The sequence below is a fragment of the Pongo pygmaeus genome, chromosome X (assembly GCF_028885625.2).
Source record: "Pongo pygmaeus isolate AG05252 chromosome X, NHGRI_mPonPyg2-v2.0_pri, whole genome shotgun sequence".
NCBI lineage: Eukaryota > Metazoa > Chordata > Mammalia > Primates > Hominidae > Pongo > Pongo pygmaeus.
This window is the reverse complement of record NC_072396.2, coordinates 148,351,673-148,378,039: the sequence shown is the minus strand read 5'-3', so window position 1 is coordinate 148,378,039 and position 26,367 is coordinate 148,351,673. Positions and strand designations below refer to the sequence as shown.

The window sequence follows — 26,367 nt, the reverse complement described above, 5'->3', positions numbered from 1 at the left end:
GTGTGCATTGTTGTGCTCTATGTGTTCATGTGTTTATAACAGGCTACTTTAAGCTGATAATAACTTTCCTATAATTGCATACAAAACTTCGCATTTTTACTACCTCCCTAAACTTTTATAATACGATGTCAACATTTACACTTACTTTTGTAATTTGTATCTCTTAACAATTTATTGTAGCTATAGTAGTTACTTTGAGTTTTTCTTTTAATCCTCCTAGTAGTGATAAAATTGCTTTTCACACTATAATTATAGAATTAGGGAATTTTGAGTGTAACTATGTATTACTCACATCATCGAATTTTTTCAAATGCTTTTGTTACTAATTAGCAGCCTTTCATTTAGATTAAATAACTCCCTTTAGTAATTTTAATAAAGGGGACCTGCTGGTGACAAACTTTCTTCACTTTTGTTTGTCTGGGAAAGTTTTAATTTTATCCTCATTTCTGAATGACAATTGTGTCTGTAAAGTATTCTTGGTGGGCAGTTCCTTCTTTTGTTCCCTTCAGCACTTTGGATATATCACTCTATTAACTCCTGGCCTGCAGGTTTTCTGATGATAAATTCCCTGAAAGTTTTATTGGGGTTACTTTAAATGTGATATGTTATTTATCTGTTGCTAATTTCAGTGTTCTTCACCTTTGATTTTTGATAATTTGATTATAATGCCACTTGGTGCATCTTTTGGGCTAAATTTGATTGGTGACATCTGAGCTTCCTGTACCTGGATGCTGTCATTGTTCCCCGGATCTGGGAAATTTTCAGCCGTTATATACTTAAATATCCTTTCTAGGCCTTTTCTTCTCCTTCAATAACTCTTATTATGCAAAAGGTAGTTCAATTGATAGTGTCTTATAATTCCCATAGGCTTTCTTTATTATTATATTGTATTGCTCCTCTGATTGAATAATTTCAGATGTTCTGTTTTCAAGCTCATTGATTTTTCTTCTGTTTGATCAAGTCTGCTGTTCAAGCTTTCTATTGATAATTTTTGAGTTCAGCTATTGTATTCGTTATCGTTAGGATTTCTATTTGTATTTTTTATTGTTCCTAATATGTTGCCAAACTTTTCATTTTGTTCATGAATTGTTTTCCAAATTTTTTTTAGTTTTCTACCGTTACTTTTTATAGTTCCATGAACTTCCTTAAGATTATTCTGAATTCTTTGTCAATCATCTAATAAATCTTCATTGTTTCTGGGTCCATTATTAGAGCTTTATTAATTTGTTTTGGTGGTGTTATATTTCCCTGATTTTTCATTATTATTGTGTCCTTATGTTGAAGCCTGCACATTTGAGAAAACGGCTGACTCTTCCAGCCTTTGCAGGTGCCCCTTGGTGGTGATAGATATTTACTATTTAGTCTGTCCTGGGTTTCTGTATGAGTTGGCAGTAATGCCAAACAGGCAGACCTTGGTGTCAGATTCTCTAGATGGGCTGGACCACCTCCTATGGTCTGAGGTTGAGTGGTAATGCTGGCTGTATTCAATGGTCTGGTGAAATAATTGGCTGTACTCTGCCATTAAGTGATGTTATTGCCAGTGATCTGTAATTTTCTCTGATCAGGTAAGGTTGAAGGCCATCATCCCTGGCTCAGTGGTACTGTTGTTTGGAATCTGTAGCTGAGCAGGCATGTGTGGTGGACTTCATGACTGGTTGAAGTCTTTGGGGTTACTACTCAGCCACATGGGGTGGGAAAACCCAGAGGCTCTGGTCCATGGATATGTTTAGACTTGGGCTTGCCTCCTGGCCTAGGGTAGGCTTCAGCATAGCACTGAAATTTGGTGAAGTCACAACTCTGCAGTTGGGGTTGAGTGAAGCCTGATGCTTTCTCTGTGGGTGATTGATGACCTTCAGTTGCTTCCCAGTCTGAAAAAGATTGAATTTAAGCATTGGAACTTGGTTGGATGACCTATTCACTGCTAAGATTGAGCATGGTCACATGCTCACCCTACATGTAATCACTGACCTGCAAATGCTTTCTAACCTGGGGAAGAATTAACGTGAGCCCCAGAGCTTAGATTACCTCTTCACTACTAGGGTTGAGTGGGGTCCAGATGCTCCCTCTATGGGTAATCACCAACGCACAGTTGCCTCTCAGCGTGAGGAATACTTAACAAGAGCACCTAGGTTGTGTGGGGAAGCTCACTAGGGATTCAGACCTGTAAGATCAATGGACCACGTTTCCAGCAGCATGATGCTGTTGCTTAGCTTCTCTAGTGTGGTGCTTTTCTTGGCCAGAAGGCATAGCAATCATCTGGATCCACACACTGGTAACTGTGTGTCTCACTGGCATTCTTTATTTCTAACTGAACCTGGGTGATCTAGTGCTGCTGGTACTCCTAATGTTGCTTGTGGGTTGAGACATGAGTGACCCTCCTTTGAAGGGGCTCGGCATGGTAGTGAAGCTTCATGGGCACCTCCAACTAACTTTTCCCACTGTAGAAACCATAGAACCAGGCAAGTTCTTTTCCTGTGGTGCTGTGCTAGCTAGGAAGAGGGGCAGTCTGATCAAAAAGAACCATTGCTCTTATAATTTCATTGTGGCTTTTCTCGGTTTTGCGTCCAAGTGGCTCAGTCTCATTGCCACATTCTGGGATATTTGGGATGGGATTCTTGCCTTTGGGTAGTTGATAGTTGAATTTCTGTGCTTGGGAGTAAAGCGCAAGAACTATTCTTCCAATTTGCTGACATTACTGATCTTGTTTTGCCTTTCCTTTAATTTTACATACATTGAATAAAACATTATGTAGTCTTTTTTAACTTCTTTCATGTAGCGTAATTTTTATAAGATATATTTATATTGTTGAGTTCACCAGTCATTTATCACTTTCAATATAGAGTATTTTTGCATTGTATGAATATACCACATTTTGCTAATCCTTTCCCCAATTGATGAAAATGGCCTCTTCCAGTTTTTGGTGATTATGAATACATTTACTCTCACCATTCATATAGAGGTTTTTGTGTAAATACAAATTTTAATTTTCTTTACCAGGAAGTGGAATTGCTGTTGGGCCATGTGTTAAGACTATATTTAACTTTATGAGAAAATGCAAAACTGTGTTCTAAAGTGGTTGTCCATTCTGCATCCCCACCAGCAATCTATGAGAGATCTCTTCACTTTGCATCCATACCAGCTTTTGTTATTGCCAGGTCTTTTATTTGTAACCATTCTAGTACATATTACTGATATATAATTGAGGTTTTAATTTGTGTTTCCTTAATTAGGTAGTAGTATTTTTGCCCAGAAATGTGTATTCCATTTCTTTTGTCAGGCTGTTGTTAATACATGGTGTTGAGTCAATCTAGTCAGTAGTTGAGCTCAAAATGCTTGAAGTATTTTCTTGGTAATCCTGTTTCACCCTCAGCTTTTGGCAAGCCTCGTATGCCTGTGCAACAGAGTGTTCTCTCTCCACATGCTTGCATTCTCTCAGCAGTAGACTGCTTTTGCTTGTTACTCAGTAAGAGGCTTGTGCTGTTGGCAGGGGAGGTCCTCATTCTTCAATTGCATCCTCAGTTTTTAACACTGTGCGCATGAGCCTCAGAGATGGGGATTTCACAGTGTTCCTGCCTTCTTTTCCAGTGACAGTCAATCTCTATCTTTCTGTCGTATCAGTCAGTGTATTGGATGGAAGAAAGATTTCTGCCCCTTTTCCACTGGTAGCTAATCTCCTAGGATTGAGAAGGTTTTCCACTCTTTTCCCAAAGGCAGATGAAACTTGTGTCTACCTTTCTTCCAGAAATCACAGGACTTTGTCCTGGGGCAGTAGGATTTCCTCCCCTTCTTCCTGTAGCATGTGGCTTATGATTGGGATGCAAACAAAGTCCAGGGAAGTAGGCAAGATTTTCTGCCTGTCTCCCAGTGGCAGCTTATCACCACCTATTTGCCTGCAACACAAATAAAGGGCACCCTGTTAGGTCTTGTTGCTTTCAACTTTTCTTATGAGCAGCTAGTGAAGGCCCAGGAAAAAACATTATGAGTGAGGACAGACTCTCATTTTGTCTGAGTCTTTCAAGTGCTCTAGATTAATTAGTAGCCCACAGTAGATTTTTAAGAATCCATTAAAATTCAAGTTATTTTCTATTCACCTGCTTTTTGTGGGCCACGCCTTTCTCCCATGCTCTCTAAAAGATAAAACAGTGTATGTTCTTTGCCTCTCTTCAAAGGCAAAGGGGCTTGTCACTCTTTTGAATTTAGTTCATCTGGTTGCTTTGAACCTTTGCAAACTGAGCAACACAGAAACAGTTAAAGTTTTGTAAATTATCTGGTTTTTTATTATTGTTAGGATAGAAGCAACATGCTCTTGCAGCTTTCTACATCCTAAGTGGAAATATAACTTCTTTCAATCCATGCTTTTTGTATTTGGTCACTCAGCTCACACTATATTTCTTGGGACAGACCATGCTACCTTACAGGTCACTGCTATGGCTACTGTCATGCTGGGCAAAAGGCACTCTATAGCCTTCTCAGGTCCTCAATATACTACTGGCTCTTGCTCCTAACTGAACATGTTAACTCTGAGAAGTTTATGAGAACTCTGATGTAAGTGGGACTTAATATGGACCTTGGAAGGAAGAAAGAATGGGGATATACTGTCCAAAGGGTATATGTAATGAAAAAAAAAAAACATAAGCTTTCTTCTCACTTTTTCATCCTCTTTATATCTGAGACATGTCAGCATTGATCCAACTATGGCACAACCTTTTTAGGGCACTGCCATCTGATGAGGAGCACTCCTCTCTCCACATGGTCTTTTTCCATTTTATGGCTATGTCTTCATCTAAAATAACTGGCAGTGTAACAACTCCTGTGAGGTAATTTGCATGTGTCCAGAAGGAAACATTGCCAGAGAATAGCCCTCTGGCAAAGCCTTGGGTTATACAAATCATAGATTTATAGCCTGCCAAATATCAACAGGCTTTAGCAGTGGGCTTGAAAAGATGGTGTTTTCCTATGATTTCCAGCCCATGATTTGTACTAGTCTAAAAACCCATTCCACTTTGAATAAATCCTCCTCTCCCAGTTGAGCTAATTGATACCTGATGATTCTCCAATTATAAAGTACATTCTTTTGTCTTCTATGAACACATAGATATGTCTAGAAAAACTGATTTTTTAGGCCTTATCAATTGAAAACATCTCAATGTGAATGAGTATATCATGACCCTTCCTGAGATTCAGGTAAGAGAGAAGAGGTGCAGAATAAAACATGAGCTTACTGGCATTCTAATTGGGTGGGGTATGGGCAGACCTTATGAACATAGAAGAAAGAAAGGAGAACAGAAAGAAGAAAATAAACTCATTGAATATGCATTTCTTGTATTTGACCATGTGCCCAACCTAGCTGGTCATAAATTACTATGAGGAAGAAATGTTCTAAGTAGACAAGTATCTTGTTAACAAAGAAATGATGAGTCAGTCATTACCTTGCTAAAGATGACAAGGTTTCTATTTATCCCACTGCTCTAAAAAGAACTCAAGAGAAGAACTTGATGTGAGGTACTGAGCAGACACCTTCTGCTCTCCACACCTCAGTTTCCTCATCTGAGAAATGATGACATTAAATTTGAATATTTCTCAGGACCCTTCCATATGTACTGTGATAAGTTTCTAATTTGTAGTGCTATTTCATTTTGGTGATATGAAAGTTATTACTGTGGATGCATAATATGGAACTGACATTTTAGACTGTTTTTCTAGCTTTGCATTTGCCAGTTAGAAAACCACGTATCAGTGTCATTGATTAGGTATTTCATTGCCTTTCCTTCCGTGATTATTGATCATCTTCCAAGTAAAATTTATTTTAAAACACCAAGGCAATGGTCTTGGAAATGAAATAAAGATGAATTGTAATTCTTTATGAAAAAAAATGGGCTTATTTCAGACCTGGTTTCTCATCATCTCTTTTGGCACATGCTACAAGGCACTGTGAAGAAAAACTACGCATAGCCTGAGTAAAGAAACATCTCATATTCTTTTTACACTCAACCTCCTTGCCAAGAATAAGAAAAACACATGTGATACAGATGGAATCCTGCACTTTCTATAATAATTTTAATTATAATATCTTAATAAACAGGTTGTATCAAGTCACAAATATATCCTAAGTATATATTTACCATATAAATATATCGATCTGTCTACTTATCTAATCTTTTATTGACTTTCTTTACTTGCATGGTCACCATCAGGAATTGATTTGATGTAAAATTTACTATAAAATCAAGATCTGAGCTTCCAATACTGGGGAACCTTCAATTGGAGAGTTAGGAGCTATGCTAGGCATATTACAAACATCATCCCACGTAGTATCCAAAACAACCAAATGAGTTCATTATTATTGTACCCACACGTCAAAGAAGTTATCCAAAGTGCACATAGGTAGGTGAATAAAACATGATTTGAAAATGGCTTTGTCTGATTCCAAAGTGAATATTTGTTCCCTGCTTCCTCTCAGTTTTAATTGACAGTGTATTTTCGAATCTTTTAAATGTATTTTTTTTTCTGATAACAAAAGTAATACATAAGTGTTGTGGGCAGAATTCTAAAGGTGCCTTCCCTCCCCAAGATTCTCATCACTGGTTATTCAATCAAACATGAATTGAGGTACTACTATGATGGGTTTTTACACATACAATTCAAGTTCCAAGTAAATTGACTTCAATAGATGGAGATTATCTGAGTGGACCTGACCTGATCAGGTGAACCCTTTAAAAGCACTGAGTTTCTCTGGCTGCGTGTAGAAGTGGAAGACAGAGAGATTTGAATCATGAGGGAGATTCAATGTGAGAAATCCTGCTGCTCACTGTTGAGACCAGACCTGCAAGAAGGCCCATAACAAGGGACTGTGAGAAGCCTGTAGGAGATGAGCCTGATACTCCAGCTGAGAAATGGGATTCCAATCCCATAACCATAACAAACTGATGTAATGTAAGTCACATCTGAGCAGAAGCTTTAAATGTTATTGTGTGGTTCAGATTAAGCTCATAGTTCATGCTCTTCCTTTTTAGCACAAGAATAGGAATGCCTAACACAGGGGCTGTTCCTTTAGCCAAGGTCCCAGAATCAGAACATATATGGAACTAAATCAGAAGTAAGGAAAACTAAGCAGAGTCACAGTAGCTACCAGTGCCCTGAAACTTATAACATGTAATGCAATTTAAAAGTAGATGTCTTTTGTAAGTCATTGAGGTGTGGGGGCTGTTATTGAGAAGAAATACAGGCACAATACACAGTTTTTCATCCTGCTTTTTCACTTAGTATTTTGTAATATATCAGTTATCTATTGCCACTTAAAAATATCAACACAAACTTAGTTGATTGAAAGAATACATACTTACCATCACACAGTTTTTATGGATCGGGAGTTTGATAACAGCTTAACTGGATCCTCTCTTTCAGCATCTCACAAAGCTGCAGTCAAGATGTTAGCCAATGGTGTGTTCTTATCTGAGGCTCAACCAGAGAAGAATTTCCTCTCAAGCTCCAGTGGTTGCTGGCAGCATTCCATTTTTTGCAGGCTATCAGACTAAGGGCCAAAATTTCTCAATGGTCATCTGCTGAAGATACCCCTCACTTTTTTGCCATGTGTCTTTCTCTATAGGAAAATCTCATGTCAATTTGCTTCATCAAATCCAGAAAGGGAATTTATGTCCTCTAGTAAGATTGGTGCTATGAACTGTGGAGCATTATCACAATAATGATATTCTGTCATATGTGCTGTATTTTATTGATTATATGAAAGCCATAGTTACTAACCATACTCAAGGGGAAAGATTATACAAAGGTGTAAACTCCAGGAGGAAGGAATCATGAGGGACCACCTTACAGCCTGTTCACCGCAGATAGAATTTCTCATGTTACTAAGCATTCTTCAAAAAGGATGCTTTCTGCATTTATTAAAATGTTCATGCATATTTTTCTTTATTTTGTGATTGTCATAAAATATGACAAATGGTTTTGCTAGGGTTCACAAAATATATAACTTTTAGTGTTTACACAAGACCTCATATGAATGGATAATAATGTAATTAGTGTATTGTTCAATAATTAGGTGGTTTACTACTTTTAATTATTTGAGTTATTTGATAATTGTGTACATCCATTTTTTTCCACATATTTACTTATTTTCTTTATATTGCTAGATGACTACTAAATCAAAGAATATGACTTCTTTTAATGGCCTTAATGAATACTGTCACAATAATTTCCAGAAATGTATAACGATTTACAATTTAAATGCCCATCAGTAATGCATTGTCTTACCGTAACTCAGCATGTGTGTGTCTCTTCACTAACAATAGGATTCTATACCACAAAATTGCTAAAGATTCTGCCAAAATCCCCTAGACCTAATAAATGACTTTGGTAAAGTTTCAGGTTACAAAAGCAATGTACAAAAATTAGCAGCATTTAGTTTTTTCTTTCCTTTTTTAAAAATTTTACTTTAAGTTTCGGGATACATATGCGGAACATGCAGGTTTATTACACAGATATATGTGTGCCATGGTGTTGCTGCACCTATTGACCCGTCCTCTAAGTTCCCTCCCCTCACCCTCCACCCCCCAACAGGCCCCAGTGTGTGATGTTCCCCTCCCTGTGTCCATGCGTTCTCATTGTTCAACTCCCACTTATGAGTGAGAACATGCGGTGCTTGGTTTTCTGTTCCTGTGTTAGTTTGCTGAGAATGATCATTTTCAGCTTCTGATTTTTTGAGATACATTCTATCAATACCTAGTTTATTGAGAGTTTTTAGCATGAAGGGGTGTTGAATTTTATTGAAGGTCTTTTCTGCATCTATTGAGATCATCATGTGGTTTTTGTCATTGGTTCTCTTTATGTGATGAACTACGTTTATTGATTTGAGTATGTTGAACCAGCCTTGCATCCCAGGGATGAGACTGATTTGATCGTGGTGGATAAGCTTTTTAATGTGCTGCTGGAATCAGTTTGCCGGTATTTTATTGAGAATTTTCACATCAATGTTCATCAGGGATATTGGCCTGAAATTTTCCTTTTTTAATTGTGTCTCTGCCAAGTTTTGGTAACAGGATGATGCTGGACTCATAAAATGTGTTAGGGAGAAGTCCCTCTTTTTCTATTGTTTGGAATAGTTTCGGAAGGAATGGTACCAGCTCCTCTTTGTATCTCTGGTAGAATTCGGCTGTGAATCTGTCTAGTCTTAGGCGTTTTTTGCTTGGTAGGCTATTAATTACTGCCTCAATTTCAGATCTTGTTATTGGTCTATTCAGGGATTCGACTTCTTCCTGGATTCATCTTGGGAGGGTGGATATGTCTAGGACTTTAACCATTTCTTCTAGATTTTCTAGTTTGTTTGCATAGAGGTGTTTATAGTATTCTCTGATGTTAGTTTGTATTTCTGTGGGATCAATGGTGACATTCCCTTTATCACTTTTTATTGCATCTATTTGATTCTTTTCTTTTCTTCTTTATTAGTCTGGCTAGTGGTCTACCTAGTTTGTTAATCTTTTCAAAAAACCAGCTCCTGGATCCCTTGATTTTTTGAAGGGATTTTCATGTCTGTATCTCCTTCAATTCTGCTCTGACCTTAGTTATTTCTTGTCCTCTGCTAGCTTTTGAATATGTTTGCTCTTGCTTCTCTAGTTCTTTTAATTGTGATGTTAGGGTGTCAATTTTAGATCTTTCCTGCTTTCTCCTGTGGGCACTTAGTGCTGTAAATTTCCCTCTAAACACTGCTTTAGCTGTGTCCCCAGGATCCTGCTACCTTTTGTCTTTGTTCTCATTGGTTTCAAATAACTTATTTATTTCTGCCTTAATTTCGTTATTTACCCAGTAATCATTTAGGAGCAGGTTGTTCAGTTTCCATGTAGTTGTGCGGTTTTGAGTGAGTTTCTTAATCATGAGTTCTAATTTGATTGCACTGTAGTCTGAGAGATGGTTTGTTTTGATTTCTGTTCTTTTGCATTTGCTGAGGAATGTTTTACTTCCAATTTTATGGTCGATTTTAGAGTAAGTGTGATGTGGTGCTGAGAAGAATGTATATTCTGTTGATTTGGGGTGGAGAGTTCTGTAGATGACTATTAGATATGCTTGGTCCAGAGCTGAGTTCAAGTCCTGAATATCCATGTTAATTTTCTGTCTCATTGATCTGTCTAATATTGACAGTGGGGTGTTAAAGTCCCCCTCTATTATTGTGTAGGAGTCTAAGTCTCTTTGTAGATCTCTAAGAACTTGCTTTATGAATCTGTGTGCTCCTGTATTAAGTACATATATAATTAGGGTAGTTAGTCCTTCTTGTTCCATTGATCCCTTGACCATTACGTAATGCCCTTCTTTGTCTTTTTTTTTATATATTTGTTGGTTTATAGTCTGTGTTATCAGAGACTAGGATTGCAACCCGTTTTTTTTTGTTTGTTTGTTTGTTTTTTTTGTTTTTTTTTGTTTTTGCTTTCCATTTGCTTGGTAAATATTCCTCCATCCCTTCATTTTCAGCCTATGTGTGTCTTTGCATGTGAGATGGGTCTCCTGAATACAGCACAATGATGGGTCTTGACTCTTTATCCAATTTGCCAGTCTGTATCATTTAATTGGTTCATTTAGCCCATTTATATTTAAGGTTAATATTGTTATGTGTGAATTTGATCCTGTCATTATGATGCTAGCTGGTTACTTTGCTCATTAGTTGATGCAGTTTCTTCATAGTGCTAATGGACTTTACAACTTGGTATGTTTTTGCAGTGGCTGGTACCAGTTTTTCCTTTCCATATGTAGTGCTTCCTTCAAGAGCTCTTGTAAGACAGGCCTGGTGGTGACAAACTCTCTCAGCCTTTGCTTATCTGTAAAGAATTTCATTTCTCCTTCACTTATGAAGCTTAGCTTGGCTGGATATGAAATTCTGGGTTTAAAATTCTTTTCTTTAAGAATGTTGAATATTGGCCCCCACTCTCTTCTGTCTTGTAGGATTTCTGAAGGGAGATCCACTATTAGTCTGATGGGCTTCCATTTGTGGGTAACCCCATCTTTCTCTCTGGCTGCCCTTAACATTTTTTTCCTTAAATTCTACCTTGGTGAATCTGATGATTATGTGTCTCAGGGTTGCTCTTCTTGAGGACTATCTTTGTGGTGTTCTCTGTATTTCCAGAATTTGAATGCTGGCCCATCTTGCTGAGAGGTGACAGCGTGCTGGCAGCCCTCACTCGCTCTCAGCACCTCCTCGGCCTCGGCGCCCACTCTGGCCATGCTTGAGGAGCCCTTCAGCCCACGGCTGCACTGTGGGAGCCCCTCTCTGGGCTGGCCAAGGCCAGAGCTGGCTCCCTCTGCTTGTGGGGAGGTGTAGAGGGAGAGGCACAGGCGGGAACCGGGGCTGCACGCAGCACTCGTGGGCCAGCACAAGTTCCAGGTGGGTGTGGGCTCGGCAGGCCCTGCACTTGGATCGGCCCCGGGCAGTGAGGGGCGTAGCACCCGGGCCAGCAGCTGCGGAGGGTGCACCAGTTCCCCCAGCACTGCCGGCCTGCACCGCGCTCAAATTCTCACCAGGCCTCAGCCACCTCCCTGTGGGGCAGGACTTGGGACCTGCAGCCCACCATGTCCGAGCCTCACCCCACCCACCCCGTGGGCTCCCACGTGGCCAGAGCCTCCCCAAGGGGCACCGCCCCCTGCTCTGCGGCACCTGGTCACATCCACTGCCCAAGGGCTGAGGAGTGCGGGTGCATGGTGTGGGACTGGCGGGCAGCTCTGCCCACGGCCCTGGCGTGGGATCCACTAGGTGAAGCCAGCAGGGCTCCTGAGTCAGGTGGGGACTTGGAGAAGTTTTATGTCTAGCTGGAGGATTGTATATGCACCAATCAGCACTCTGTGTCTAGCTCGGGGTTCGTGGATGCACCAATCAGCACTCTGTATCTAGCTAATCTGCTGGGGACTTGGAGAACTTTTATGTCTAGCTAAAGGATTGTAAAAGCACCAATCAGCACTCTGTGTCTAGCTCAAGGTTTGTAAACACGCCAATCAGTGCTCTGTGTCTAGCTAATCTAGTGGGGACTTGGAGAACTTTTGTGTCTAGCTAAAGGTTTGTAAATGCACCAATCAGCACCCTGTCAAAACGGACCAATCAGCTCTCTGTAAAATGGACCAATCAGCAGGATGTGGGTGGAGCCAGATAAGGGAATAAAGGCAGGCTGCCCCAGCCAGCAGCGGCAACCCACTCGGGTCCCCTTCCATGCTGTGGAAGCGTTGCTCTTTCGCCCTTCGCAATAAATCTTGCTGCTGCTCACTCTTTGTGTCCGCCCCACCTTTATGAGCTGTAACACTCACTGCAAAGGTCTGCAGCTTCACTCCTAAAGCCAGCGAGACCACGAACCCACCAGGAGGGATGAACAACTCCAGACGGGAGGAACGAACAACTCCAGATGCGCTGTCTTTAAGAGCTGTAACGCTCACCGCCAAGGTCTGCAGCTTGACTCCTGAAGTCAGTGAGACCACGAACCCACCAGAAGGAAGAAACTCCAGACACATCTGAACATCTGAAGGCACAAACTCCGGACACACCATCTTTAAGAACTGTAACACTCACCACGCGGGTCTGCGGCTTCATTCTTGAAGTCAGCGAGACTAAGAACCCACTAATTCTGGACACATTGCTAGGCTGTGGAAGTTCTGCTGGATAATATCCTGAGAGTGTTTTCCAACTTGGTTCCATTCTCCCTGTCACTTTTAGGTACACCACTCAAATGTAGGTTTGGTCTTTTCACATAGTCCCATCTTTCTTGGAGGCTTTGTTCATTCCTTTTCATTCTTTTTTCTCTAATCTTGTCTTCACACTTTATTTCATTAAGTTAATCTTCAATCTCTGATATGCTTTCTTCTGCTTGATCAATTCGGCTATTGGTATTTGTGTATGATTCACAAAGTTCTTGCTCTGTGTTTTTCAGGTCCATCAGGTCATTTATGTTCTTCTCTAAACTGATTATTCTAGTTACCAATTCCTCTAAACTTTTTTCAAGGTTCTTAGCTTCCTTGCATTGGGTTAGAACATGCTTTTTTAGCTTGGAGGAGTTTATTATGACCCACCTTCTGAAGCCTACTTCTGTCAATTCGTCAAACTCATTCTCCGTCCAGTTTTGTTCTCTTGTTGGGGAGTTGTGATACTTTGGAGAAGAAAGGGCGTTCTGGTTTTTGGAAGTTTCAGCCTTTTTGCCCTGGCTTTTCCTCATCTTCATGGATTTATCTATTATTGGTCTTTGATGTTGGTGACCTTCAGATGGGGTTTTGTGTGGATGTCCTTTTTGCTGATGTTGATGCTATTCCTTTCTGTTTGTTAGTTTTCTTCTAATAGTCAGGCCCCTGTGCTGCAGGTCTGCTGGAGTTTGCTGGAGGTCCACTCCAGACCCTGTTTGCCTGGGTATCACCAGCAGAGGCTGCAGAACAGCAAATATTGCTGCCTGTTCCTTCCTCTGGAAGCTTCGTTCCAGAGGGACACCCACCAGATGCCAGCCGGAGCTCTCCTGTATGAAGTGTCTATAAATCCCTGCTGGGAGGTGTCTCCCAGTCAGGAGGCACGGTGGTCAGGGACCCACTTGAGGAGGCAGTCTGTCCCTTAGCAGAGCTCGAGCACTGTGCTGGGAGATCCATTGCTCTCTTCAGATCCAGTAGGCAGGAACGTTTAAGTCTGCTGTATCTGCACCCACAGCCACCCCTTCCCCCAAGTGCTCGGTCCCAGGTAGATGGAGTTTTATCTATAAGCCCCTGACTGGGACTGCTGCCTTTCTTTCAGAGATGCCCTGCTCAGAGAGGAGGAATCTAAAGAGGCAGTCTGGCCACAGCAGCTTTACCGAGCTGCGGTGGGGTCTGCCCAGTTGAAACTTCCCTGCAGCTTTGTTTACACTGTGATGGGGAAAGCCACCTACTCAGCCCTCTTAATGGTGGACACCCTTCTGCCCACCAAGCTGGAGCATCCCAGGTCGACTTCAGACTGCTGTGCTGGCAGTGAGAATTTCAAGCCAGTGGATCTTAGCTTGCTGAGCTCCATGGAGGTGGGATCTGCTGAGCTAGACTACTTGGCTCCCTGGCTTCAGCCACCTTTCCAGGGGAGTGAACGGTTCTGTCTCGCTAGCATTCCAGGCGCCACTGGGGCATGAAAAATAAAACTCCTGCAGCTAGCTTGGTGTCTTCCCAAACGGCTGCCCAGTTTTGTGCTTAAAACCCAGGGCCCTGGTGGCATAGGCACCCGAGGGAATCTCCTGGTCTGCAGATTGCAAAGACCATGTGAAAAGCGTAGTATCTGGGCCAGAGTGCACTGTTCCTCACAGCACAGTCCCTCACAGCTTCCCTTGGCTAGGGGTGGGAGTTCCCTGACCCCTTGTACTTCCCAGCTGAGGTGACGCCCCACCCTGCTTTGGCTTGCCTTCTGTGGGCTGCACCCACTGCCTAACCAGTCTCAATGAGATGAGCCAGGTACCTCACTTGGAAATGCAGAAATCACCTGCCTTCTGCATTGGTCTCGCTGGGAGCTGCAGACCGGAGCCGTTCCTATTTGGTCATCTTGCCAGCCACTCCCTTTGTTTATTATTCATTTGGGTTGAAAATGTAATTACTAAAATTTTCAATAGGAGTTATTCTATAAAGTACGTTGTAATCTTTCAATAGAAATATGCACTAAATGTTTTCTTAACATTTGGATTAATTGTCCTTGGATAGTGATATACCCATCGAAACATTTTTGGTAAACAAATTTAGAAAACAATTTTAAAAGGTAGTAAGATAATTGAAAGCTGTTATTTTCAAAAATTGTAATCAGTTTCTGACTTACTGTGTTTGATGTGGCATATGCCTTTTGGTTTTCTGTTTGTTTTGTTTTCCATAACATGATATGACAGGGTGTTATTCTCACTGTTGATTGCAGGCAAGAGTACAAAAAATTATTAGAAGTTAGCTTGTGAGCATTTAATAAATGGAATTGTTGAACTCTAGACAACGTCTGGGGTGTATACCTTAATAAGAGTCTTCTTTTGATTTGTTAATGTTTAGATGACAGTCATGAGAATGCAATAAATACCTTGCGTCTGGAGGTCAGCGGGGTATTTTTCTAGACCTTTCTTGTTTTTATGGTGTATAAAATAAAGTTATGTGAGCTTGATGAACACTGGAACAAAATTCCAGGGTCTACTTCTCTTTTGTCTTATTTTTAGATTTTTTTTTCATTATCAGGTTTTGTGACTTCTTACAGAGAATGAGACAAGTGTCAGTCAACCTGTGGGAGAAATCTTGGGCCATGCCTTCTCTATTTTTGGTCCTCTTTCTTACTGTCTTTTAAAATATTTTTAGATTTTTATTTTGAAACAATTATAAATTCACAAGAAGTTTCAAAGATACGTACATGGAGGCCTTTTGTACCCTTCAACCAGTCTCTCCCAATAGTAAAATCTTCAATACGCTACCACATTACACTATCAAAACTAGAACATTGACAGTGATGCAATCCAGAGCTTTTTAAGATTCAACACTTTTCTTTTGACTATTCTAGGCACTTTATATTTCCATATGAATATTATAATTATCTTGTCAATTTCTATTAAAAAGCCTTTTTAGAATTTTGATTAGAATTTAGTTGAATCCACAGATGAAATTGGAAATAACTGCCATTTTACAATATTGAATCTTCCAACCGAAAATCAAAGTATACATCTCGATTTTTTTTCTTATGTCATTAATTTATCATTGTAAATTTTTGTAGTTTTAAGTGTACAAGTCATTTACATCTTTGGTCAGATTTATCCCTAAGCCTTTAATATTTTTAGTGATATTTTAAATTGCACTGTTCTTAGTTTCAACTTTCAGTTGTTGAAATTAACTTCCAGTCCACCCTAGGACTACCATTGGCTAAAACATTGCCTCTTCTAATATAGAAACTTCTCATATATAACTGCTAATATATAAACATACAATTGATTTGTGTGTTGATCTCTGACTTTGCAATTTTGCTAACCTCAATTATTGTAGAACCATTTTTTTAGATTGAATTTTCTACATACACTTTCATGTAGTCTTTGACAAAAGACAGTTTTACTTCTCCCCTTCCAATCTGAATGCATTTTTTTCTTTTGCACTGGACACAATCTCCAGTACAAAGTATAACTATGCCCATACTGGTGCACATGTTGGTCTTAGATTGTAGTATCCTGCATGTAAACACTGAGAACAACTTCCAGCACTTGAATATCCACTCCTTCCCCCACCCACATACTGGCAGAATTCATGTTGGGATACTACATTTACTATGAACATACATCCCTGATTTGAAACAAGACTAGGATACACGGTAAAGAATGTTTATTCACTAAAATTTTGACAGACTGAAGGCCATTATTTCAGATTGGAAATAGGAAACTTAAAGGAACTACATGGACATTGGGTAAAAGAACATAGGTTGAAATTTGCCTGGCAGTAGCCCAAAAGTAAATGGTCTTCAAGGTGCATATGAAGGAACTGTAGAAGGGAAATGAGATAATTCACATCTCCACCAATAATTAAATGTAGCCACACTAGCTTGGGGGATTTGAGATGAGACATCTAAAAATGCTAAGTCATGGTGAGGGCAGGAAGACAAAAGAATGAATGACTTAATAGGAATGACTGTGGGGAAGGGCTTGAAGGAATCATCCTCTTGCTACCATGTGAACCATGAACATTAAACATGGAGAAATGGGGAGCGGCAGCAGATCAATTTGGGATGCATCTTCAGGGGATGCTGAAACAACAACAGCATTTGGTTTCCTCTACACCCCTGTCACCCCTCCCCCACAAGCCCAGGGAGTGGTCAGCAGTGGTGCTTTGTGATGCCTAAGCCACCCTAGGACTGCCGTTGGCTGGGACACTGCCTGTATGATCAAACGAAGCTCAAGGGTGTGGCTTTGCCTTGTCTCTAGGAGGGTATACATAGGGAGGGCAAGAGCTCTGGGACATCCTCCTGGGAAGCTTCAATATAGCTGTGCAAGTCTGGAGTCTACAAGAGCCTACCACAGACGTTCTACAACCAACCAGAATCATGGAACAGCCAACTTCATGCACAAATGGGGAGAAGAGGAAGAGCCCCTGTGAATCCAATAACAAAAAAAATGATGAGGTAAGATTGTTAGGTTTTGAAGGGAAGGTGAGGGTGAAAGAAAGACACACACAGAGGGGGTGGCTCAAACAGCAACACAGGAATACTGCAGACACCTGTGGAAGTGGGCGACCCGCTTAATGCCAGAGCCCACCGCTGCTTACAGGCTGGGGTGCTTATAGGTATGGGTGGAAGGGGCCTGGGCAGTTTGGCTTACTTCCTGGCAGGATATTGATAAGATGTTTTTATGATCAGGCTGTGGGATGTCATTGTGGTGTTTCTTGGAACTTTGCCCAGCAAGATATGATAGGAAAGTTTCTTTAGTTGGTCCTTTGTCCGTCTTGTGTTATGATTATTAGGCAAGATTTTTCTCATGGCCCAAACCCCCGTGGAATGTTTCACTTTGACCAAGGTCTGCAAAATAGCAGGATGCTTACAAAATGGTGGTTTGGACTCACATTCTTGCCTTCTACTTTAGTATAAAAGGAAGACGGGCATTGTTGATTATCTGGCTGCTTCCTGCTGAATAGGGGAGCTATAATCAGGGTTTGGGTTTTGAAGCAGTGGGTGTTGGACTTCAGAGTTGTTTTCCTGGAGGCACTGGTACCGGACTTGGCAGAGGAGAAGGATGGTATCAGTGTGTTGCTGGGTGGCTGCCTGGAGAGGGGAGTTTAGCCTTCGGGAAATAACGCAGGATATGAAGGTGAGTATACATGGGCCAATTGTATTACTAGGAGGAACAAGATTAACGGCCCTAAGAAAGGGACCACCTGCTTACGCCAGCTCTGAGTGCAGCACAGAAGTTTAGTTTTGCTAACACTAGAATGAGAAGTAGAGCCTGCTTAGTGTGTGTGGAGGAAGATGAGACAGAAGCTACTAAATGAACCTGGATGGTCTGGTTGTTAGGCAAAGTGTTAATGTTTAGATTGAAACACAAGGGTGCATGTTCCTGACCAATTGGCCAGTAGGCAGAGATAAGAGTTGTGGCACAAAGGAACAAGACACTAGGAGTGGACAGACAAAAGTTGTAGGTTATGGTGGCAAGCCATGAGAAGGTGGGGGTTGAATTCTGCACAAACCCTTTGTTTTAACTTTTATGTTTTTCCAAGTTGAATACCTGCCAGCAAGGGTAGCCCCTCTGAAGGCCTGATAGGAAATGTTGGGGGTGGAGGAGGTGAAGGCTGTTTGGTTTTGGAGAGAGAGCGGGAAATGGGTTTTTGTAACTAATAGCCATTGCGGTCCTGACAGCGCAGGATACAGGTTGCAGTTGAGGGAATTGTTTGTGGATATTTTCCAGGGAGCGCCCTTGAGTTGGATACTTGGAGAGCGGCTCCGGCAGAGAGGGGAGGGGTTGGTAAGAGGTATTTTATGGAATCCGACTGGTAACATCTTTAGTTAAGAGGCTATGAGGCAAAGGAGGGTGATAGCCCTGTGTGTGACTGTGTGGGTGGATTTGATGGATTGCGGGGGGAAAGGTGATTAGCCGAGCAAGATTATAAACAGGTTTTGGGAATGAATTGGTCAATTAGGTGAAATGCAGGTTTATTTTGGACCGGGTTTATGTGGCCAGGTTAACAGGAAGGGCTTTGAACTACTGGATATGTGTGGACAAATAAATTTAACGGTTGGAAAGAAGAGGGAAGTGTGACTGATATAAGAGGCAGTGAGGCTGATGCAGGGAGCTCATCTGTTAGACATTCGGGGTGGGGACTTAGAATATCCCACAGATAAAGAGGACAAAAGGAGAAAGAGGAGATTTGAGTAGGAGTGAAATTTTGGAGGTGCCCTAAAGTCATACCTCCTGGATTAGTGTGACAAATTGGCATGGACTATTCAGGGACATGGGGAAGGGAAACCAGGAAAGATCTGAAATAAAGTAGGAGATAAAAGATTGGAAATTGGAGACGGAGAATGTTATGGACTAAGGTGTTCTGGATTGGCAACTTCTAGAATTCTTGTTAAGTACAGTGAGGTTGGTCCTGTGAGGGAAGGAGAATAATTTGGGGGTGAACAAATTTCTAGATGTGGATCTGGTGCTCTTTTTAGTTTGAAATGGTGCATTCAGTGTGGAAAGGATGTTAGCTTTGGCGCTGTGTGAGTAGTTAGGATAACCTGGTGAGAACTCCTCCACTTAGGTTGGTGAGGGGAGGAGGATTAGTCTGTGATTCAGACCCAGTCCCCTGGTTGTAGGGACAGGGAGGAGTGTTTTGAGGATGGACTTTTAGGCTGGGTCAAGTAAACATTTGTGTACTGTCTTATTAGATGTTGGGTGAGGTGTAACGCCGGCCAAGTATTCCATATAGAAGGGGGAGAAAATACAGGGAGATTTTGGAGGATAAAAGGGCATTTGTACATGAGTTTAAATGGGCTTAGGCTGAGCGCTTTTGGGAAATGACTCATAAACGCATGAGGAACAATGGGAGAAGTGAAGTCCAGGCCATTTTAACCTTTAGGGAGAGTTTGGTTAGTTGTTGTTTTTTATAAAATTTTTCCTGAAGATTGGGAGTGGTAAGGAATATGCAAAGCCGATTTAATGTTTACAGCCTTTACCAGCTGTTGGTTAAACTGTGAAACAAATTGGCCCATTGTCTGACTAGATGCAAGAGGGGAGTTTAAACCAGTGGATAATATGGGTGGAGAGAATAGAAGCGATGGGGTGTGCCTTTTTGGTGGTGGTAGAAAAAGCTTTTATCCATCCAGAGAATGTATCTACTATTGTTAGAATGTACAAGAATCACTTTCTGGGGCGCATGTGAGTGATGTTGATTTGCTAGTCCTGCCCTGGTAAGTGTCCTCAGGTCTGGTGTGTGGGAAAGGAGATGGTTTGAGAGCTTCCTGAGGGGAAGTTTGAGTGCAAAGGGAGCATGCCTTAGTAATATCTTTGAGATGGGCAGCCATGGCGGAAGAATATATATAAGTTTCTAAAAACTGGAGTCGGGGCAGTAACTGGCATAGAAATGGTTGTGCACATATAAAAGTACAGATAGTTTTTAAAACTTGGGCAAGACACTTTTATCATTGAGGTGGAACCATTTTTTCCTGAATGGCGCCAGTCCGGGCAAGTGGGGTTTGTTCCTGCTGGGTATATACGGGGCATATGCTGGGAAAAAATGAGCAATAACGATGGGGTTTTAAGGGCTGCCTGCCAGGCTGCCGAATTTGTTGAAAAGTTTTTCTCGGTTATGGCATCTGCAGCCTTTCGGTGTCCCTTGCAATGGATAATGGTGGCCTTTAGTGGTAGTTTATCCACCCCCAGCAGCTTATGTATAAGTTTGCCATTTCTTATGGGAGTTCCTTTTGTAGTTAGGAAATCCTGTTCCTGCCAGGTGAAGGCATGAGACTGTAGGATATGGTATGCATATTTGGAATTGGTGTAAATGTTGACCCTCTTTCCCTTTGCTAGGGTGAGGGCCCTAGTTAGGGCAACTAGCTTTGCCTGTTGAGAGGTAGCATGGGGTGGGAGGGGATTGGATTCTAGGAGTTTATGTTCAGCAATGATGGAATAGCCAGCTGCTGGACATGGCTCCCTAAAAGAGCTTCCATTAACTAACCATGTATGGGTTCCCTGCAAAGGGGCATCTGAAATGTGTTGGAAGGGGGAGGAGAGGGAGTCTAAGAGGTCCAGACGGGAGTGAGAGAGCTTAGAGTCGGAAGTGTTTACAGGGAGGAGGGTGGTTGGGTTGAGAGTTTTATGTCTCTGGAAGGTGATTAGAAGGTTACCTATGAATAAGGCATGTACCTGCTCTAAGCAGGATGGTGGGAGGGATAGAAGGGATTGATGGTTTATGAGGTCCTGTAGGTAATGGGAAGATGCAATAGTAATGTGTTGGTAGAGAGGGAGTTTCCGTGCCTCTAAGGCCAGCATTGTGGCCACACCCAAGATTTTTAGTCAGAGTGACCAGCCTTGGATGGCAGAGTCCAGTTGTTTTGAGAGGCACATGATGGCTTGTGGGGCGTCGCCGTATGTTTGGCAGAGTAGTCCAAGGGCAAGGCCTTGGTCGGAATGTACATACAAAGTGAAGGGCTTGGTGAAGTTGGGCAGTCCCGGTGCTAGGGCCATTAAAAGGGCATTTTTAAGTTTTTAAGTGGGAGTTGATGGGGCAAGCTGGGTTTAGGGGTTTTAGGATGGGCCCATGTGAGGCTACATATAGTGGCTTGGCCAGCAAGTCAAAGTTGGGAATTCACAGCCAGAAGTATCCCACAAGGCCCAAGAAGGAGGGGAGGTTCTTTTTTCATGTGGGGAAGGGGCATGTCCCAAATTAGCTCCTTTCATTGGGTTGGGATGGCTCGAGAATTAGGGGTTAGGACAAACCCAAGGTAAGTAACTTTGATTTGGGCTACCTGAGATTTTGTGGGTTAGGCCCAATATACTTGATTATGAAGGAAGTTTAAAACCTGAGTGGTGTGTTGAATGGACAGGTTAAGGAAGGGGCTACAGAGAAAGAGGTCATTGACATAATTGAAGGAGGGTACTAGGAGCAAGGGGAAGTTCAGCTAGGTCCTTGGTGAGGGCCTGTCTGAACAGGTGGGGCCTATCCCAGAACCCCTCTAAGAGTACAGTCTATGTGTAAGTCCATGTGTAAGTCCTGTAAGAGTACGGGATATGTGAGTATTAGGATTTGACCAAGTCAAAGCAAAAAGACTTTGGTAAGCCAGATTTAAGGGAATAGTGAAATAGTCGTCTTTTAGTTCAATACAGAGGAGTATTAGGATTTGACCAAGTTAAAGCAAAAAGACTTTGGTAAGCCAGATTTAAGGGAATAGTGAAATAGTTGTCTTTTAGTTCAATACAAAGGAGTATGTGGTAGATGGGGCAATACGGTAGAGTAGAGTATATTGGTTGAGGACCACTAGATGGATTGGTACCACTGCCTGGTTAACAACTTGGAGATCCTAGACAAAGGGGTAAGTCCCGTCTGTCTTTTGGAAAGCCAGAATAGGGGTGTTGTGGAGAGAGTTGACGGGCTTGAGAATTTGAGCTTGTAAAAGTTTACAGATAATAGGTTTTAGACCCCCTAAGCAAGGCTGGATTAAGGGGATATTGAGACTGATAAAGGAAAATTGAGGGGTCTTGAAGGGTTATTTTAACTGGGATGTGATGTGTGGCTATTGTGGGTTTAGAAACATTCCAAGCTTTAGAATTAACAGAAGGTAACAGGGTGGATAATGAGGATGAGTTGGGGGAGGGGGAAGCATTTGGGTGGCAGAGTAAACTAAAAGGGGTAGAATTATAGGAGCCGCATTGCATGGAGGCCTGGGATTTACTTAATATGTACCACCCCAAGATAGGGGTAGGGGACTGAGGGATAACCAGGAAAGAGTGGGTGAAGGGGGCTGTTGAATAGGTTGCATAATAAAGGACGAGTCTGTGTCTACAGGGGATTCTATTGACTCTCACAATAGAGATCGAAGAACTGAAAAAGGGTCTAGAATATTCTGGTAAAACCGAGTAACCAGTTGTCCTATTGAGTATCCAATAGGAAAGACATGGGCTTACTAGAGACTGACAGCATTACCCTGGGTTCCGAGGTGGTGATGGCAGTGGACTTCAGGCCCCACCTGTCTTCAGGTATGGGTGGTGAAGCAGGATGAAGAGTTTCAATGAGCACAGTCTGACTTCCAGTGTTGCTTGATACCACAGATGGGGCAAGGTTTACAGAGTATCCTGGGATTAGGCTAGGCTTTTGCCCAGTGTCCCTGTTAAACGAACTTATAACAGGCTCCTGGAGTTGACTGTTGCCAAGTTGAGCAATTCTGTAGGCCTTGGGAACCCTGTTGAGTGGCAGCTACCAGCATTTGGTGTTTAGCCTGGTCCTTCTTTAGGTTTGGATTTTTTAGTTCTTCCTCTCTAATCTTATAGACCTTGAAGGCCACTTTGATTAAGTCTCTTTGGAAGGTTTAAGGGCCATCCTCCAGTTTTTTAAGTTTTTTTCAAATGTCTGGGGCTGACTGGGAGATAAAGTATAAATGGAGGTAGATTTTGCCCTTATTGGTATTAGGGCTTAAGGTGGCATATTTAGTTGTGACTTTTGAAAGGCAGGAGAGGAAACGAGCAGGGACAGCTTTATTTATGCCAGCTAGAAAGCATGATATCATATGGCCTGATTTCTGTCTGTCTACGGAAGTTGCCTGATAATTCCAACTGGGGTCACTTCTGGGGACAGCTAGGGTCCCTATTGGATTATGAGCAGCATCTTGTTGGTGGAGGGTGTTCTCATGGGCCTGGGCACCCATAAAGATGTGTTCCCTGTCCTCCAGGGTGAGGGTAGAGGAGAGGATGACATATATGTCATGCCAGGTAAGGTCATAAGATTTAGGGAAGTACAAAAATTCCTTGTGGAAGGAGGTAGGATTCATTGAAAAGGAGTCAAGTCTCTTTTCTATATGGGAAAAGTCCGCTAGAGAGAAGGGAACTTGAATTCAGATTATGCCTTTAGCCCTTGCAACCTCCTGCAATGGAAGGACTTTGGAAGGCCTTTGGACATGTGCCTGGTTTCTAGAGAAAGGGGGTTGGGTGTGAGACCTGGTTTGAGGTGGAGAAGGAAGGGTGATCAAGGGCGACGGTAAGGGGGTGGAGGAGCCGGATCTGAAGGAGAAGGTGGAGGGAATGGTGGTGGACAGGAGACTGAAGAAGGGGTGTGTTGGCCAGGTTGAAATTCAGAGGAAGAAGACTTGTCCAGAGGAAGAGGCATTTTGGGGGGTTTCTCCTTGAAGAGGAAGATTTGAAAAGGTGAACAAGATTGGCAGAGAGAGAGAGAGAGAGTGAGGCATGAAAGGAGATAAGCAAAGCACTTCAGATTATTTACCATTGCATTGAAGAAAGTTTTTTAGATTATATTGAATTTGGAAGTTGAATGTTTTGTTTTTTGGAAGAGGGGAGTGAATACTCTGGATGGGAGTGACTACCCCTGAGGAAAGTGAGTACTCTGGAAGGGACTGAATACCCCAGGGGGGAGCGAGTACTCCAGAAAGAAGTGAATACCCCATAGGGAAGTGAGTACTTGATTCCTCCTGGGAGAAGGGACCTGGAGAGTTGGGGCAGCCCCGTAGCTATTCATGTTCCCCAGAGGCCGGAGCAGCCAGAGTGGCAAAGGTTCTGAGGGTGTACCCTAAGAAGGTAGGCTGCAGTCACCTGGTGACTGGGGAGACCTCTCACCCAGCACTGGAATTTTTTGGAGAATGGGCAGAAATAGAGAGGAATCCGGAAAGGAGGAAGAGGGAGACTCACCCACTAATTGAAGCCCAGTGTTGGATGTGATGTCCAGCAATGGGGGTGATCCTTGTTGCAGGTGCCCGGAAACAGGAAGGAACAAAAAATAAGGTGGATTGTTTGATCAATATCTGGAGGTTAGCCCAGGTCTGGAGAAGACTAGAGAATAAGGGGAATGGGACTGGGAACAGGGAGTACACTCAGGATTTGGAAGCAGGCCCTGGTCTAGTTTGTGCTGCTTGCTGCTTTCCAGGTTGCAAGAGAAAACTTACCCATTAGAACCCAATCACCACTCCAGGTTTTGGCACCAAAATGTTAGGTTTTGAAGGGAAGGCAAGGATGAAAGAAAGACACACAGGGGGCAGCTCAAACAGCAACACAGGAATATGACAGACACCTGTGGAAGTGGAGGACAAGCTTAATGCCAGAGCCCACCGCCGCTTACAGGCTGGGGTACTTACAGGTATGGGCAGGAGGGACCTGGGCAGTGTGGGATGCTACCCGGCAGGATATTGATATGATGTTCTTATGATCAGGTGGTTTGGCCCTTTTTCCAGTGGAATATCATTGTGGTGTTCCTTAGAACTTTGCCAAGCAAGATATGATAGGGATGTTTCTTTAGTTGAGCCTTTGTCTACCTTGTGGTCAGGTGGTTAGGCAGGATGTTTCTCCCAGCCTGAACCCCCATGGAATGTTTCACTTTGACCAAGGTCTGCAAAATAGCAAAGAACTTACAAAATCATGCAGTTTGGACTAACAGATGACCCTACCCATGCTCCTCTTCTTCTTCCCCATAGATCCCTACCCTATGATTCTACCTTGTTCTTCTCTGGCACAAACCTGTTCCTCAACCTGCATTCCTTCCCATAAAGCCCCCCTTGCTGTCCAGTCTCTACCCTATTCACCCAAAATAATGTCTTTCTGGCTTCTGCCTGTTTTCTTACCAGATGCAGGAGGCACCGAACAGAGTCTCAGCCCCTGAACAGAGCTTTCAAAAGACAAAAACAATAGAATATCTAACAATAATAGTGTATTACTACAGGAAGCATAAGAAAATAAATTCAAATCAACTGGAGAATGACCAGTCCCAAGAGAACTCCATCGATCCTGTCCAAGAGGAAGAGGACGAAGGCCTAGACTCATTTGAAGGATCTTCACAGGAGGATGAAGACCTAGACTCATCTGAAGGATCTTCACAGGAGGATGAAGACCTAGACTCATCAGAATGATCTTCACAGGAGGGTGGGGAGGACTAGTCAAACATGGAGAAACCAAATTGGACAAATCCTCACCACCAATGGCGAGGATTACAATAAAATCAAGTTTGAGGAGCTGATGACTGTGTATATCTCTGCCTGTTGTCTGATGGTGGGAAGGAAGGGAAGGGAAGAGGTAGGCATTTGAGAAGGGAAGGATATGAGATCCTGTAGGGTTGGCAGACAGACCCACAGGTTGACAGTTACCCAGACATTGTAAATAAGGCCTGGGGGAGGACTTATTCCTAGAGACAAATTTTCTTCTTAAAATTTTATCTAACAGGAGAGGAAGAAAAGGACTTGGTGTTTGGAGCATGTGAATGTGTAGAAGGGCATTTAAAAAGATCTGTATTGGCTGGGCGCGGTGGCTCATGCCTATAATCCCAGCACTTTGGGAGGCCGAGGCAGACGATCACCTGAGGTCAGGAGTTCGAGACCAGCCTGTCCAACATGGCAAACCCCAGTCTCTACTAAAAAAAAAAAAATACAAAAATTAGCTGGGCATGGTGGCAGGTGCCTGTAATCCCAGCTACATGGGAGGCTGAGGCAGGAGAATCACTTGAACCCAGGAGGTGGAAGTTGCAGTGAGCTGAGATCTGGCCACTGCACTCCAGCCTGGGGGATAGAGCGAGATTCTGTCTTCAAAAATAAATAAATAAAATAAAATACAAAGATCTGTATTGTATCTAGGTGACAGTGACACTCTTTCCAAAATGAAGACACCAAAATCACCGCCTCCAGGCCACATACCTCGTAGTGATTTGGGTTGCAACTCAAACCAATACTGTAAGCAACTGAAGCCCCTCAAACAGACAAAAAAC

The 26,367-nt window shown here is 42.4% G+C and overlaps 1 protein-coding gene across 1 annotated transcript in view; it reads left to right on the top strand.

The window, feature by feature from the left end:
• LOC129024545 (sperm protein associated with the nucleus on the X chromosome N2) overlaps positions 1 to 26,018 on the top strand; it is a 45,629-nt gene extending 19,611 nt beyond the window's left edge. Inside the window, exons 2-3 of the mRNA XM_054471662.1 lie at positions 16,905 to 17,101; positions 25,238 to 26,018. Of these exons, the coding sequence (XP_054327637.1) occupies positions 17,024 to 17,101; positions 25,238 to 25,519 (360 nt within the window). The 5' untranslated portion in view covers positions 16,905 to 17,023 and the 3' untranslated portion in view covers positions 25,520 to 26,018. The remainder of the gene's footprint in view (positions 1 to 16,904; positions 17,102 to 25,237) is intronic.
• The last annotated feature ends 349 nt before the right edge of the window (positions 26,019 to 26,367 follow it).